Source organism: Morone saxatilis, unplaced genomic scaffold (assembly GCF_004916995.1).
Source record: "Morone saxatilis isolate NCDOM2014 unplaced genomic scaffold, NCSU_SB_2.0 Contig8, whole genome shotgun sequence".
Taxonomy (NCBI): Eukaryota; Metazoa; Chordata; class Actinopteri; family Moronidae; genus Morone; species Morone saxatilis.
In genome coordinates this window covers 18,327,074-18,343,752 of record NW_023340257.1, presented here as the reverse complement: position 1 = coordinate 18,343,752, position 16,679 = coordinate 18,327,074, and the positions used below count along the sequence as shown (strand labels likewise).

General features: G+C 37.8%; 1 protein-coding gene across 1 annotated transcript in view; it reads left to right on the top strand.

The window, feature by feature from the left end:
- Window positions 1-13,600, top strand: part of zgc:77784 (uncharacterized protein LOC402947 homolog) — a 53,942-nt gene extending 40,342 nt beyond the window's left edge. Inside the window, exons 15-26 of the mRNA XM_035679424.1 lie at window positions 1,397-1,515; window positions 3,275-3,452; window positions 4,361-4,579; window positions 6,048-6,090; window positions 6,179-6,318; window positions 6,420-6,707; window positions 7,747-7,885; window positions 9,416-9,750; window positions 9,965-10,081; window positions 11,110-11,289; window positions 11,613-11,734; window positions 13,107-13,600. Of these exons, the coding sequence (XP_035535317.1) occupies window positions 1,397-1,515; window positions 3,275-3,452; window positions 4,361-4,579; window positions 6,048-6,090; window positions 6,179-6,318; window positions 6,420-6,707; window positions 7,747-7,885; window positions 9,416-9,750; window positions 9,965-10,081; window positions 11,110-11,289; window positions 11,613-11,734; window positions 13,107-13,118 (1,892 nt within the window). The 3' untranslated portion in view covers window positions 13,119-13,600. The remainder of the gene's footprint in view (window positions 1-1,396; window positions 1,516-3,274; window positions 3,453-4,360; window positions 4,580-6,047; window positions 6,091-6,178; window positions 6,319-6,419; window positions 6,708-7,746; window positions 7,886-9,415; window positions 9,751-9,964; window positions 10,082-11,109; window positions 11,290-11,612; window positions 11,735-13,106) is intronic.
- The last annotated feature ends 3,079 nt before the right edge of the window (window positions 13,601-16,679 follow it).

The window sequence follows — 16,679 nt, the reverse complement described above, 5'->3', positions numbered from 1 at the left end:
CCCAGCACATCTAAAGCTCACTATTTCACACGTTCTTAAGTAGAAGTACAGATACTTGTGTAAAAAAGACTCTGGTAAAAGTTGAAGTACTGAATTAACTAGGGCTGCACAATTAATTACAATATTAGCCTATCCAAATCGCAATATAGCAAGTGCAATATCAAAATTGCAAGCTTGACGCTGCAATTATTTAAAAAAGGTAAAATGTATGTCAAAACAGCATTATAATTAAGTACTGTAGTATTGTAGAAAATCAATGGCCTACATATCTTGTTCTCCAAATGGAAGAAAACATGTTTGTTTGGTACAGACCACATTTTTCAGTGAAAATAAAAAAATTTAATAAAATTGTGATGCAAAATTTATCATTCCCACTAATCATGAATCATATCACAATCACACTATCTGTCAAAATATTCACAATATGCAGCACATTTCTATTGGCTGTTTCTGTGCAAAGCTAACTGAAACTTCAAATGGAGTCGAGTCTTCCTCTTCTGTCTGTTTTTGTTATGTCACTACGTAATTTTTGTCTTCTTCGATTTTCATCTGTCATGTGTGATTTGCAGCAGTCTTGATGTTGGGAAGGTGTGCAATGATGCAAAATAATAATAATATTAATGATAATAATCGATAATTCCCTTCAAATGCATTAAAACTAGTAACTAACCTGTTTTTAAAATATAAGTATACAGTACAGATATTGGTATAAAATAGGGGGTAGAAGTAAATAATTGTCAGAAAAATAAAAACTCACATAAAGTACATTTATTCATTAACATTTTGTAACACTGGCAAACAAACCTTATATGTATATTATATATGTACAATTTAAAAGACTTTACATAAGGAAAAAATATTTGAAACAGGTTTTAAAAACACAAAAAAGAGAGAAATTTAATAATTTCAAGTATAGATGAAAGTAGTAGGGCAAAATGTGGGTAATACCATAGTTTATGGTCCATTATTTTGTTATTAATTTCCAAAAAGTTACTTAAAAGAAGTGTGTAATTTAAGAAGTAATAATGAGAAAGAGCTCAATTGGTTTGAAAACTTCAAATTAATTTGTTTGCTAGTGTTATTGTGCACTGACTGGTCTTTTATTCAGTGCACAGCAGGCCCGCTGAAAATGCAAAAATGTGCCATTAATTAAGAATAACATTTTCAATAATAAATAAATAAATGATATATTAATTGGATTTAAATTAGGCTTCTCTTTAAAGAACATTCCCATTTTCCCGAAAGATAGTATCAAATTGTTTCAAGGAAACTTCTTGGACATTATGGGGAAATTATCCAGAAATTACAGACCTGTAAAATAGAGATTTATCATAACACTGGAGTCAGTTAATAGTAATAATTGAAATATAATTTTCCATCTTATCTCTGTCTCCAGTTTTAAGTGCGCCTCCACAGGCTGTATCAGTGGTTCAGCTCACCAACAGCTCCAGTATCAGTGTGTCCTGGGAGCCTCCGCCTCACAATACTCAGAGTGGCATCATTCGGGAGTACAAGGTGAGACTGCAGCTCTCAGCGTATGACTACACCCGACTCCTGAGTCAACACCTGTCTGTCTGTCTCAGTTACTAAGACCTCAATTAGTGACGCAGCCGTAGACTGAAAAAAAAATAAAGTAGAACAAGTTGTTCTTGTGATCTGTAATGTTTGTATTTGTGTGCAGTCATTACTACATTGCAGTGTTGTTTAGATACTTGTGAAAAACACTGATTTTAATCAACAATTAGTAATTACTCATTGCCCGTATCTGCTGCCAGTACATGACGCCGAAAAAGACTCAATTTTGTCATCAGATTGTGAACGCTGACTGTCCCTGTCATCTGTTTGCTCTGTGAAAAAACACTGAGTTCTGATTATCTGTGTCTGAGCATGAGCACAACACTGATTACTAATCATCAGGCTGCTATTCCAAAAAAAAGAAAAAAACATTGAAAAGGAACACACAGTTCTATTGTTTTAATTTATTCTTCCCATCTGGGTCTGCATGTAGAAAGTTATGAGAAAACCCCACGCAAGCAAGTCTGATCATGAAATACCAGATCCTCTTGTATGTGGGGGCTCATCAGCCGGAGGCAAGGATCAGACTTAATCCCTTTAAACATTCAATTTGTTGAAAACTGCACACTGTGTTGTACAAGCCTCACATGGCTTGAATGTTAAAAATTAAATGTTGAGTCAGTTTTACAGGATAGATTTTCATCGCAAAATCTCCATTAATAAAAAGTTGATTCATTTTACATTATGCAGAATATAGCACAGACACAATTAAGACCATTTACTCACGCTAATGTTCTGAGGCAAAACTAAATATGTTTTACTTCTTACTACTTTTTAGATAAAAAACAAACAGTATGTTCATTTTATAAAATGCCATTAACATTCTACAGGAGTGCTTTTATTTTGAAACTTTAGGTACATTTTGCTTTTAATACTATATGTTTAAAGTGAGACTATGTAGCTGTTGGCAGAAGAATTAACACATTCCTCTTCTCACAAATAGAGAGAGAGAGAGAGAGAGAGGTTATCTAATCATTATTAAGTATAGAAAATAATAAAACTGCTCATAATATACAGCTTTAAAAACATGAATTACAACAGCAACTATTAAATATTGAGCTAAAAACAGTCTTAAGTTACATGTGATTGCTTTGATGTGAGTAAAATTTGGAAGGACTTTACTCACAGTAGAGTATTTTAACACTGTGGAGTTGGTATATTTTAGTTGAAGAACCTTTATTTAAGATTTAGTGACATCTAGAGATCCTCTTTTTTTGTGTTAATTTTGGCGGACCCTGTCGACAAAAGCGCTTTCACCGCCTTGTTTCATTGATTTCAAGGGGAATCCGACTTGGTATCAGGGCTTAAGAATAAATAGATATGAATAGCTAATCTTCTCACTGATGGTCTTGTGCTTATGTAGGTCATATAGAGGCATCAGTATCAAAGTGAGATTGTTTCATAAAAAAACTTCTTGTAGAAGGTTCAAGAAATCTGAATATTTCTGCCACTGCAGATTTGCAGGCATGATATGCAACATCAGGTTTTCAAATCTGGGTTTTACTTGTCATTGCACTGACATCCCTTTCTCTTTTATCTCTACTATATCTTTGCTGTCAATCTCCACCATGTGCTACCAGATAAAGCTTCAATGCCCAAAAAATTTATTATAATAACAGACCTCGTCTTGTCACATGTCTTTATGTGTTAATATATTTTAAGATTCTAACATTAACCCTCCGTGTCTGGTGTTGATTAGGTCTGGTGTCTGGGCAGCAGCATGGAGCCAGAGAACCAGATAAACCGAACGGTGGATGGAGCGGTTTTGTCCATCCTGCTGACAGGCTTGCTGCCTGACGTCCACTATACCGTCGTGGTGGCTGCTGTCACCAGCCTGGGTGTGGGCGCTCAAAGCCCGCCTGTCAGCCTGCTTCTCAGTGAGTCACTCAAACTGTTGCAGCTACGACAGATAGAGGAATATGGCAAGATGCACTCTCAGCATGTTTACCGCAGTGAACTGTATGTGAAAGGTTGATTGTGTTGTGTGATGTGACTTCACAACAGAGGCGTCATCAGCACTTGTGTTTTAAGTATGAAAAGGTAGTGAACAGGTTAGTGTTTATTGAAATTTTATTAAAACTGTATTTCACATACGTGGGTTAGTATTTATTTAGTAGGGATACTGAATAACATTTGGTGGCTGACTGCTTTCTGGTTTTCCCTTATGCTGCATTTTTTTGGGAGGAATAGTTATTTTTGTTTATACAAGTTAGACATTTTGTAAGAAGATTGATACCAGCTGTCATGTCTGTACAGTAAAAATGAAGCTGAGGCCAGCAGCCGGTTAGCTTAGCTCAGCATAAAGCCTGGAAACAGCTAGCCTGCTGTCCAAAGGTAACACAATCAATACCAGCAGCTCTAAAGCTCAGCAATTAACAAGATATATCTTGTTTGCGTCATTTATGCAAAAACCAAATCGTAAAAACGTTACTCTGTAGATTTATGCCACCAATAAAACCACAAAGTGTCATTTTTACACTTCAGTTTTTGTATGGATCAAACAAACGGCCTTTTATGTGTTCATCAGTGAGCTTTAGGGCTTTTGTTGTCTTTGGACAGAGCCAGGCTAGCTGTTTCCAGCTCTTTCCAGGCTTTATGTTAAGCTAAGCTAACAATCTACTGGCATACATGAGAGTGGTGCCAATCTATTCCCCAAATCTATCAAACTGTTTCTTTAAACTGTCTCTAGATTGTTATTATATCATACAGGATAAGGATAGGATATCACATTAAAGATGCTAACAGCCCTCCGCCTTGTGTTAAACTGTTACTGCTTTTCTTTCAGCTCTCCCAATCGACAAGACTTTACCGCCTGTGACGAAAGGCGGTAACCTCAGCATATCAGAGCAGATCACAAGTGTTGTCCGGCAGCCGGCCTTTATCGCAGGACTGGGCGTGGCAGCGTGGTTGGTGCTAATGGGCTTCAGTGGCTGGCTGTACTGCCGTCACCGCAGGAGGAAACAGCTGGGACACTATACCACATCCTTCGCATACACGCCAGCAGGTAAGTGGGAGGAGTTTTGACTTTTCTATCAGATCTTTTTTAGCATTGGGACAGGTGTTGGGTGTTCAAAGTATTAACTGGAAAATATCACATATATTCTGAGGTCGTATTTCCAGAATGTCACATTTTTTAGCACATTTAGATATTTTTTTTTATGTCTGGAAGATTGCTCCTTAAAGAATGAACTGTAAAAAGCAGAAAAAATTACATTGACATGATTTTCATACACCCTGACATGCACTCTGTCAAATTTTATTCATTTTATATATATATAATGTTCATGAAAAGGAGATGTTAGAGAGAAGAAAAAGGCTTCAGTTGTTGTACAAAAAGATCAGATTATATTTTCATTAAGTGACAGTGACAACATTCTTAATAGACCGCTGAGGATATTTCCAGCGGTGATGAATGTTTTCAATTTTAGTTTTTATTTTAGTAAAGCGACACATGCATTTTCCCTGCTAATTCAGATAATTCAAATGTATTTATCCCCACTTGGCTGTTTTCAAGGCAGTAATAAAGGAAAACAGTGAAGACACAGTGAAGCACATGTAAACAGTAACCACTACATGTGGTTTCTTTTAGAATATACCCTCTGGCACATGAGCACATAAACACGTCAGTTGTTTTCTGACTTTGAGAGATTTTTGTTGTAGATCATAAATACTCAATGGAGCCTAAAGCTTTAAGAAAAAACATTTGATTGTCCTTAAATATTTAATATTCTTGCCATACTAATGACGAAACATTGTATTTATTCACGTTTTAGTTTTGGTTCAATTAGGAGGTTGTAGACTCTACATACAGCAGCAGACGTAGGTTCATCAGTTGATCAAATTACATTTGCATTTTATATATAGATCCGCTGTGCGCCTCTTAGTGTATGTAGGTCAACAGTGTATTTTCCATTAAATATCCATTCAAATATGCACTCTTCAACCCTGTTTATGACAAACTGTTTACTTGAACTGGGGAATAAATTAGAATCAAAATGCATTTATCTTCCAGTGAATCAGTCTTAAAGGTCCAGTGTGTAAAACTTATCCTATTAGCAGAAATTGAACATATTATTCAAAGGTATGTTTTCATTATTGTATAATCACCAGAATATAGGAATCAGTATGTTTTCATTACCATAGAGTGAGCCGTTTTTATCTACAGATGTCACAGGTTGCCTTCCATGGAGTCATGTTGAACCTCCATGTTTCTACAGTAGCCCAGAGCGCACAAACCAAACACTGGCTGTAGATGGTGGCGTTTGCATTTTATGTGTGCTTTGCAGCCACCGTAGTTTCTCTTACACACTTCTCAGCCCAGATCGTCAAATACAGACGCTAGCAGTGTTAAGTGAGTTGTAATCTGCAACTCCACTTCTAGACTTCACTAAATCCTACACACTGGTCCTTTGAGACAACATATTGTCTGCAGTAAAACAAGATTCATAACTAAGATCTTTTTCTTCTTGCAGTTGGCTTTGCTCACAGTGAGGGATCGGGAATCATCAATGGAGGGTAAACTGAAGATTGTGATTTGATTCAGACAACTGTTTATTTTATGTAAAGAAAAACCTGTTGATGTAATCTCACCCCTCTTTTACAGGCCTGGCTTGTTAGGATCAAACATGGGCAACTACCCTTGGCTAGCTGACTCTTGGCCCACACCAAACCTCACTCATAACAGCAAAGACTCTGTCAACTGCTGCTCTGGCAAACTGGACTCAGACAGATTTTATAGTAACAGTAAGAGCTCTCTCACGTTGGATGTTTGGTGAAATGACTTATATTAGAATATTGAATAGATAATTATCTTTGTTAATGTAACATAATCACTTGCTGTTCAGCAGTTGGTATCATCAACTATCCGAACCAGTCGGAGAAACGCAGCACAGCGTCCAACGACAGTCCCATCTACAGCACCATCAACACAGCAGCTGAGGACGACCTGCTGGCGTACTACGACACCTACTCCAGCACGTCCTACAACCAGGGTCCAGACCCATACAGCAGCAATCCAATACTGTCGAACAGTGGCCTTGTGGGTCTGGAGCAGGACCTGGACCAGTGGACCATCCAGTCTGGTCAATCTGGCTCTGAATACGCAAAGCTCCAGTATACCAAGAAAAGCAACGGTGAGTACTTTCCGCCTCTTTAATCCATTTTGATTTCGGAAAACGGGAAAGAAATGTGGTACATGTGATACATCTCACCTGATCTCATACAGTGTGAGTTTGTAATATAATGGCGACTTTACAGAGCAACATATATAAGCTATGTTTGCTTTTTTATCCATAGTTCAACTTTATACTCATTTTAAACCACAAAGTTACCGTGTAATGTAGCATGAAGCTTTAATATTGTTGCCATGGTTATCTGCAGTCTAGTACACCTACAAAGATTTCCAACAATATTCTTTTCTGTTGACCGAAACTGTGTTTGATGCATGCTGATACACAGTTTTTATGCCTGCCGAACATTATTAAGGACGTTGTGTAAACATTCAAACATTGCTATCTCAAATAAAAATCAAGCAAATGTAGGCTTGACTCTCGTAAATATATACAGCATATACTTCCACCTGTGCATTTTTTTGTAGTGCACGTTGTACAATAAATATGGATATATATATTAGACTTATTAATTTAAAATAATGTATGCTATGATGTAACAGTAACAAATTAATTTATATATTAGTCAATGACGCAAGTCTTTGCCATGTGGGAATTTTTTTATATTTGATTTTATTCATCCATGTATGGTATGTCTTTATGTTTCCTTGCTTTCCTTGTCTTTTTATGGATCATCTCCAGCTTTTGTCCTACTACTTTTGCTTGCTATGTACTAATAACCTTGCCTTAAGATTTGAATGGAAACGTACAGAAACTAAGACCGTAAAAGAAAGCGGAGGACAATTCTTATTTAGTTTCACATCCAGTAATTCTAGGGAACGTTAGGATGCTCTTGATTGTGAAAAAACTGTTCAACACAAAGAAACGTCCTTCAGGCACTCATAGGCAGAGGAAGGTTTTGAAAACCTGTGTTTAGCTGAGCTTTTTCAATGATTTCAAACAGCCCCGACGGTTTCATCCTCAGGGTCAGATGGTGTAGATAACAAAAAAGCGCTGATTATACCTTTTAAACTATATGACATATTGTGTTTTGTCTTTATAGACAAACTGGTAAAGCAGAGGTCCACTGCGCCCTCATCCAAATCAGCTCCTCTCACCTGGGTTGACGTTTTGTCACTGCCTCTTCCTGCCAACAAAGACAGAGGTCACACAAAGACAGACAAAGAAGTGGAGCAATGCAGGTGAGACTTAGAAATCTGGAATATTTTAAATGAAGACCCTTTAGTCCTCTTGCTTTTCGTGCTGTCTAATGTTCACTCAGTCCATTTATTATTAGCATCAAGGCCACTGACTTCACCTACATGACAGAAAGAATTAAGGCAGATGGATATCAAAACTTGCCCTGTAACTCTGCCAAGACTGTCAAACAAAAACTTGAGTAAAGTTTGGAGTTTGGGGAGTTTTCAAATTAACAATGGTTGTGTCTGCAGGCAGTGAGTAGATTGTGCTTTGGGGTTACGGAGTGGGTCGTCTCCTGTAACTAGTTGTGACAGATAAGATTGCGGACATAACGGGGTGGGATCGGAAGGCTGTTCTGACTGCGCCGTGTCTTTTGTAATGACATTAGCCACCATCTGACAGTCTAGATTAGTACTTTCCATTTTCAATGACAACTCCATCATTAAATTAGCCCTGACGGCGCTGGAGTGACAACACAAATCATGGAGGTGGGTCTCGTTCCCTCTAACTCTGTCTTCATTCCCTTATTCATATGATTATTTTTCTTGTATTTATTATTTTTAGCCATGTTAGCGGTAATTCTCTATGGATAGTCAGAATCAGAATTAGGAATACTTTATTGATCCCCGGGGAAATTTGTTCATTACAGCTGCTCAAAAATGGAAATAATAATTATATAGCAATATAGCAATGTATATATCAGTATACAGATATAAAATAAAAACAAAAATAGAAAATAGTAAAATATAAATAAAGAGTATGTTCATTATGATACAATATATGACAATATATAGTGATTGAAGTAAGTTTATGCTACAGTATATGACTGACAGAAGTGTATTGAATGTTTATAATAAGTACTGATAGTGTCAATATGTTGACATATTTTCAAGACTTCAACTTTTAGATGGAGTTAATAAAATTTTCCATCCCCCATTTGTAATAACTCTGGTAATCCCTTAACTAGTCAATTACTAATCGTTCAGCTGTATTTTTGTATTTCGTGTTAATTAAAGAAGCGTTAGCATGCTAAGATGCTACACTAAGATGTTATCCATGATAAACACCATACTTGCCAATGTTCCCATTTTTTCCTGGGTTTCTCCCCAGGTTTCTTAAGGTAATCGTTTTGTACTTTCTCCCGGGAAACTCCTGTAATTTGCATGGTCGGTCATCTATGAAACACAATCCACACGCTACGATTCAACAGGGACGGGCCAGCTTTCTCAAACGTCACCTGTTGTTAAAATGTCAGAGCAGGACGCCGTCCCACCTAAAAAAATCTAAATACACCTGCAGATTTAAGCAGAGTCGGACTGAACCCTTTCCCCACCGTAAAAACCTCCTGTATTTTGAAACCTAAATGTTTGCAGGTGTGCTAAACATTAGCATTAAGCTCAAAGCACTGCTGGGCAGCTTCACAGAGCCCTGCTGTTGTTGTGCTTACATTTATTATACAAGTGTGTCACATGCTCAGTGTTTCCCTCTGAGGCAGACACTCATGCTGCTGTTACTCATTGTCCATCCTCCAGCTCTGAGGAGGACGATGACGACTGGTGTCCTCCGCTGCCTGCCAGAACCTACCTGATGGACACTTCCAGGGAGGAGCTCTCCAGCCTGCCCTCCAAACCAGACGAGCAGTCCTTGACAGCAACACTGAGGTCTTCCCCCCAGCGAGAAACACACAAGCCCGGTGAGAGTCCACGGCTGCAGCACTTTGACCTCTTGACCCGTCACCAGTCAGGCTCCCAGGTCTCTCAGTCCAACCCAGATCTGTTTACCAATACCAAGGCTCGGGAAGCCGGTGGTGAGGTGTACCACACCCGTCAATGGGCAGAAGATTTCAAGGGGGAAAGCCTCGGCAAAGGTCAGTTCCAATTCAGTTTAATGCCTCACATCTTTGGAAATGACTACCCAAGAGGCAGCGTACAACCACACATTGTCATGTATAATTTATTTTATGTTACGTAACAGAAAGTATTTGTACATGGAATCATGTCGCATTTATTCAAAGTGCAGCTTAGTGTTCCTTAGTTTATTCTAAGTTTCTTGAGGATGACATCAGTGTGCTTTCTTGTCAGGACAATCTGTGGCTCCTGCTGCCGAGTCGAGCCCCGGAGCCCAGGCGCACAGATCCAAGAGTAAGAAAAGGACACCCAAGGATGGACAACTCAGGCGAGAGCTACACAACCAAGCAGGTATGAAACACTTCTAATGTCGGTCTGATAGTCCATTTTGGTTCATGGACTGAAATATCTCAGCTATTATTGGAAAGATTTCATTTAAATTTGGTACAAAATTCATGACACCCACAGGCTGAATTGCAATAAACTCTTAATTAAAACGAATTTGTCACCTGGGGTCATCATCAGGTCAAAATTCCAATTTGTCCAATAATTTGATTTCTGTCCAAATATCTGAAAAACTAATTTTCCATCAGGCTGCAACGATGAGTGCTAATTGGCAAATGTTAGCATGCTAAAACTCTAGGCTAAGCCAAGATGGTTAACTTGGTAAACATTATACCTGCTCACCATCAGCATGTTAGCATTGTCATTGTGAGCATTTTAGCATGCTGATGTTAACATTTAGCTCAAAGCGCCACTGTGCCAAAGTACAGCCCAACAGAGCTGCTGGCGTGGCTGTAGACCCCCTCTAACAACCTCACAGAGATGTGTGAAGATGATTAGGAATTCAATTTGCATTTTTCTGGTCAACTAATTTCAAAGACTATTAACGGAAAGGTTTGACATTTTGTGAAAAACACTAATGGGCTTTCTTGCAGAGAGTTTTTTCGGGGTGTTATGTGACTCTTTATTGGCCGGGACCAGTAACATCCTGGAGTCTGCACTGGTTGCCTGGCAACATGTCATGGGCAAGAAATAGTTTGGCACATTTTAACCCCCGTAAAACAGCCAATTGTGATTTTTACGCAGTTTCTTTTTTTTTTATATGGATTAAAGAAATGAGATATGACACGTGAGCTTTTAAGGTGCTGTTAGGCTGATTTTTAATGCTGCTGGACGGACCAAAGCGAGCTGTATCCCTATGTTTCCAGTCTGTATGCTAAGCTAAGCTAACTGACTGCAGTTTGTAGCTTCATATTTAAGGCAAAGACAAGAAACTCTTGGCAAGAAAGAGAATATTTTCTAAAATATCAAACTATTCCTATAAAGGAGCATTTCTGTCTGTAGTTTATTAATCACCGTTGATCAATCATATGCAGAACTTCCCCCTCCACCAGCCCCTCCCCCTACAGATGACTCCCTGCAGCTCTTGGCTGATGTTTTGAGCCGCAGCCGAACAGACAGTGAAAGAAAAGAGGGGGGCGACTCACCTACTCTTCAGAAGAGGGGAGAACATTTCTCACCTCAAAGGAGAGGACCTACAAAGTGGACATCACAGGGTAAGTACAATGTGTGATACTCACCTCTGTAGCATCATTCTGTATCCCTCAACAATAGATAAAAGAACGGTTTCTATCCCCGCAGCCATTTTTCTCCAACAGCTGGGACACAAATAGATGTGTATTAATATTATCTTGATGCTTCATGCAAATCCCCTTTGAGCTTAGAAACAACTGCCACGAGTGCATACACACTTATTATCTCATAGTAGCAGCTCTGCTTTTAGTAGCAGGGGGTCTATTTTCAGTTTGTTGCATCACTTAGGGTTTAACCTATATAAATACAGCTGTAACTTAGTGAGTGATTTGTTTGTCATCCGCAGATGAGAATGTAATCCCATATGGACAGTCCAGCTTCCTCCCCAACGTCCAGATGTCAGGCTACGGGTCTCTGGGTGGAGGAGTGTTTTCACGGCCCTCCACCACCAGCCGGAGGAGAGATGAGGTATGTCTAGACTTACAGTAAGAACTGCTGAACACACATTGTGTCTGCAAAAGTGTGGGTCACAGTGTGGTTTGAGCTGCTTGTCAGATTTCTTGAGACAGCGGATGGAAGAATTTAGCTGTGGACAAAATCTGTTATCTTACATAGTGACTCAACTAAAGGCCAAGTTTCCATTTGTTTCTATGCGGAACTCCCCCTCAACTTTTCTTGTTGGTAAATGTGCAGTATGGACATGAATAAGGGTTTGGAAACTGTAACGAGCTTGATATGAAGGCTAGTGCAACATACTTTTTTTTTTGGCTACTCATCGTGTGTTCAGCATGTTCAGTTATGATTCACTTTAAAAGCTAATTTGGAAATGATGGTTTGGCACCTCTCTTTTTAGATAATATTTGTCACTATACCTGGTTTATTTTTAGTATTTTTTCACAGTCAGAAAACAGATTTATTTTCTCAGCTGCAAGAAAGCAGAATGATTTGGCAAGTCCATTAGAACCTGAACTACAGTATATGTTGGCACAGCCAATATTATCAGTTTTGCTGTTATGTATATTGGTTTTGGCATACTGTTTCTAATTTATATGTCAGCTGATAAGTAACTGGGATTTGCAGAACACAACCATTACATAAGTCAAGTTTCCATCTAAATGTAGGACAAATGTTAACATAATTTTCATAAAATTAGAAAAATAAAATGCGAATTATTGTGCATTTTCACTCACTACCGTAATGTAAAGACAGGAGTTGGGTGCATCAGGAGAACAGTTGGTGGCGCTAATGCTCCATATTCAATTAAACCCTTCACAGAAGAAGCACCCCCTTCTTGAGATCTCAGTGCCTGTCAAACCATGTGGAAAACATGATGGAAAAAGGACATTTGTGTTTCTTGTGTGTTAATTTGAGGAAGGATAGAAGCGGTTATGCTTCATGTACATTTTAATTTACTTATTTTTTTTATTACATTTTATTTTTCCACTTCATCCGAGAGCACAAACATCTTCTTTCTTTGCAATATTTTGCCTTATTCATCCACCCGCAAATTGAAAATGTGTATAAAAATAGGTGGATGGAAAGGAACTGATAGATTATCCACCAGAGAAGAGAAGAGAACTTGACGTTTATTTTTCATTGATAAAATGTCCTTGTCAGAAAAAAGAAAATCAAAGGCACCTTTATACAATGTTTGCTCATGCTATGTTTTTATGAATAGGGGGGGAAAAGAAAAGGGAGAAAAATACATATTAAAATATTGATATTGGTATTGACCTTAAACTATTCAGCCACGGTCAGGCTCTATTCTGTGTAACAGTATGTAACTTGTGTTTAAATGATCCTCTCTCTCACCGTCCCTATTTTGTTTGTTTATTTCCAGAACCTAATGTAGACAGACGCCGATTACATGATATGACATCCTCCTCTTTCCTCCATGATTTCCTGTCTTTGCGAAACCATCAATCTGTTGCCATGTTGAAACACTGAAGACTAAAGGGAAAGCGTCAAGGCTAGCCATCTGCCTTTTCACAAACATTTTTTCTTTTATCTTGATGATTTTAATCTTTATTTAATGTGATTTGCTTCACCCTTTCTCCATGTATATAGACATATTTTCAATTTTTTAAAAGATGTGATCAGATATATTACTAAAATGGATCTGGGGTTTAAAAAAATACTGTATTTTTAGGCAAAGGGAAGTAAATGTAACTACTACATTATTGTACAGCAGATTAATGAATGTATCTTCTGTTTACTCCTGAACATGAAACCATGATGGCGTGTGTGTGTGTTTGTTTGACAGAAGACTGGAGAAGACATGAAGCAGAAAATGTGTTAATAAACCATCATATGAGGATGTGTGAGTGTGTGTGTGTGTCAGTGCATGTGTGTAGTGTTTGTGTGTGTTACTGTTTTTATCTTTCATCTCTGTGTGACTGTGTACTGTGGTATCCCTGTAGATCACCAGTGTGTTCTGTCAAGATTTTTAAACTGACCAATAAAACATTTATTACAAAAAATGCCACAGTCCTTGTGTTTAAATAATACTGAATATTACGGAAGGAAAGGTTCTACTTTATTTGTACTGTCTGCCTACAGAGTTTATATTTTTAACATTTCAATTAGTAGAGATCAAGGAATGTTAAACAAATTAAGGTTTGGTTAGGTTTAGGCACAAAAAAAAAGGTTAGCGTGTGTTCATGAATTGTTACATATACTCTACAGATAATCTGTTACAGACAAAGCAAATGTTACAAATACTCAGACTATCCAAATAAAGCGGCTCTATCATGTAGATCTGTAATATGTCAAAAGCTGCTGAATGGATTGCCATGAAATTTGGTACAGACATTCATGCCCCGAACTATAATAGAGACTTGTTTTGTGCACACAAATGAATATTTTCTGTTCATGCTTTATTATCATTTAATATATTCCCCTTCCCCTGACAAAGACGACATAGTGAGACCGTGCAACGAATCATCATGCCCACCGGAGGGTAAAACAATCAGCACCATAATATATAACCAAGGGCTGAAACACCAACAGAATGCCAGTAGCTAGCTCAAAACATTAGATTTCAGTATGACAGAGGATTATTTCAGCACCCTATGTCTACCAAAGAGGAAAAGTATATTGACAAACTCAGTATTATCCGTCTGTCTCAGTGTCCCTTCTCCTTACTTTGCTTTTCTTGGAGAAATGATCCCACTCAATGGCCACAAGTGAAATACTATGACCATTTAATCAAATCACTAGGTAAGATAATCATGTAAGGTAACAGAGATCAAAACCAGGCTTCGCATAACTTAGTTAGATTCAGCCTGTACAGGTCGAAACAATTTTTAAATTTTTTGCTACAAACTAGACATACTGAGTGTCAGGGTCCAACAGTTTTCCTCTCACAGTTTTTCCTGCTGATGCCTCATGTCTGTATCCACTTTTGACTCAGTTTTTTGGTTGGGTGGCTTAAAAACATACAAACACAGCAGCTTTTAGGCTGGGGTTTGCTTGCTGCCAGATGTGACAGGACACCTTCATGCAATACAAGTCAATGGAGAGCGATATTGTATTATGGGTATTGTTTTCCCCTTGCATGCGCTCTGTCTCTATAACTAATGCCATCATCAAGGTTGAAAACATAATTTTACGGAGATCTGGAGGTGTAAAAAAAAAACATTTTTTGCGCAAGTTGTGCGCACCATTGAATAAATTGTATTCTCAAATAATTTTCAGTGCATCTGCAGTGTAATCAAAGTTTTTACAGCTAAACAGTCCGTTAGCCTCTAAAATACATCCAGGGATCTTAAAGAGAACACACATCATTGTGTTGAACAACCAAAACCTATAACTCAGTCTAAGATCAAAAAATAAAACAATATTAAATTCAAGTCATTCATAGTGAGAGTCAAGCTTAAATCATAAGAAACTAAGACAAGCTTACCACATGAAGGTGATAAATTAGGCTACATTGAGCTCATAAATGATTGATTCGAATTATCAATCAATAATTACTAAATCAAGCGCACAATAGGCTACATTTCCCCATTTCCCCATTTCTGGGCTTTGGAATGATTTGTTAATTACATTAATTACCAAACATTCTCATCAGCCCCAGCTGTACTTTGTGTGTGGTGCTAATTAGCACAATAAAACCCAAAATTAAGATGGTACATGGTAAACATTATACCCGCTAAACATCAGCATGCGGAAATGTCATTGTAATCATTGTTATAGCATGCTGACATTAGCATCTAGCACAAACTACAGCTGATCCTATAAATACCATGCTAAATACAGCCTCTTAGTCTTATATATTAGATGAATTTTATTTGTAATGGAAAATACTTTTTTCGAGATATTGTGAAATAATTCTTGTATTTGACTGTTTGGGCAAAGTGATCAAATTATCTTTTTTTAAATTAGATGTATCAGATGCCTATCCAGGATATAGAGAGACGACAGAGAGAAAGAGCTAAAAAAAAAAAAAGAAGAAGAAGACGGGAATGAGCTCAAATTCTTCCATCAGAGCCAAATGTCCCTGACGTCTGAATGAACTCTGAGTCTGTTATCTCATGTTCCCAGTAAATGACTTCTCTGATACAAGATATTGTATAAGGTTTGATGCCTTCTTCAGACTGCAGTATTGTGAGAAAACATGTTTGTGAATAGGGCTTAATGAGAGGAGGTAACCTTCATCTTGCTGTATGACTGCTGGAATATGTCACAGATGGGATATAAAGAGGCTTTCTTCACGTCTGCACCTTCATCTGCCTCTTGTGTGCAGGTCTTTTTAGATTTTAGTACTACAGTATTTTGGCAGGAAGGCAGTTGGATGATGTGGAAAGTGAGTTGGACACTGCCTTTGGCATATACCCACTGGGTCCCACCAGGCTATGAGGATAATGGTAATCCGATGCAATTTGAAGGGGTTATGCAATTTAGAAGGGTTCTACAATTTTATGCTTTTAGGCCTGTGGCATGGATTAGGGTCTCTGTGGTTTACACAACCCCTCCCGCATAGATGGCTCAGCTCGTCCAGCCACTTCACATTTTGTCAACAAATGTATTCAACTGGGTCAACAATAAGATTTTCCTATTCTCCTAAATCCAGTGTAAATTTTTAACGTTACTGTTTACTTTAAAACATCCAAACTTCCAAGACAATGTTTGTAAGCAGGTAAGAAAGTTAATTTTTTTTTAATCCAATGTTAGGCAATAAAAGATAATTACATATTCATGTTCATGTTATAACTGTTTATAACAAAGAGTTCTTAAAGAAAGTGGAATACATCCTTTAGTTTGTGTGGTGCTGAAACATACAAATGTTTTATTATTACAGTGTTCTACTGCTGCACAGTTCAAGTTCCTCTTCACTTAAAGGACCAGTGTGCAGGATTTAATATCATCTAGCCGTGAAATTACAGATAGCAACCAACTTCATGCAGCTCAC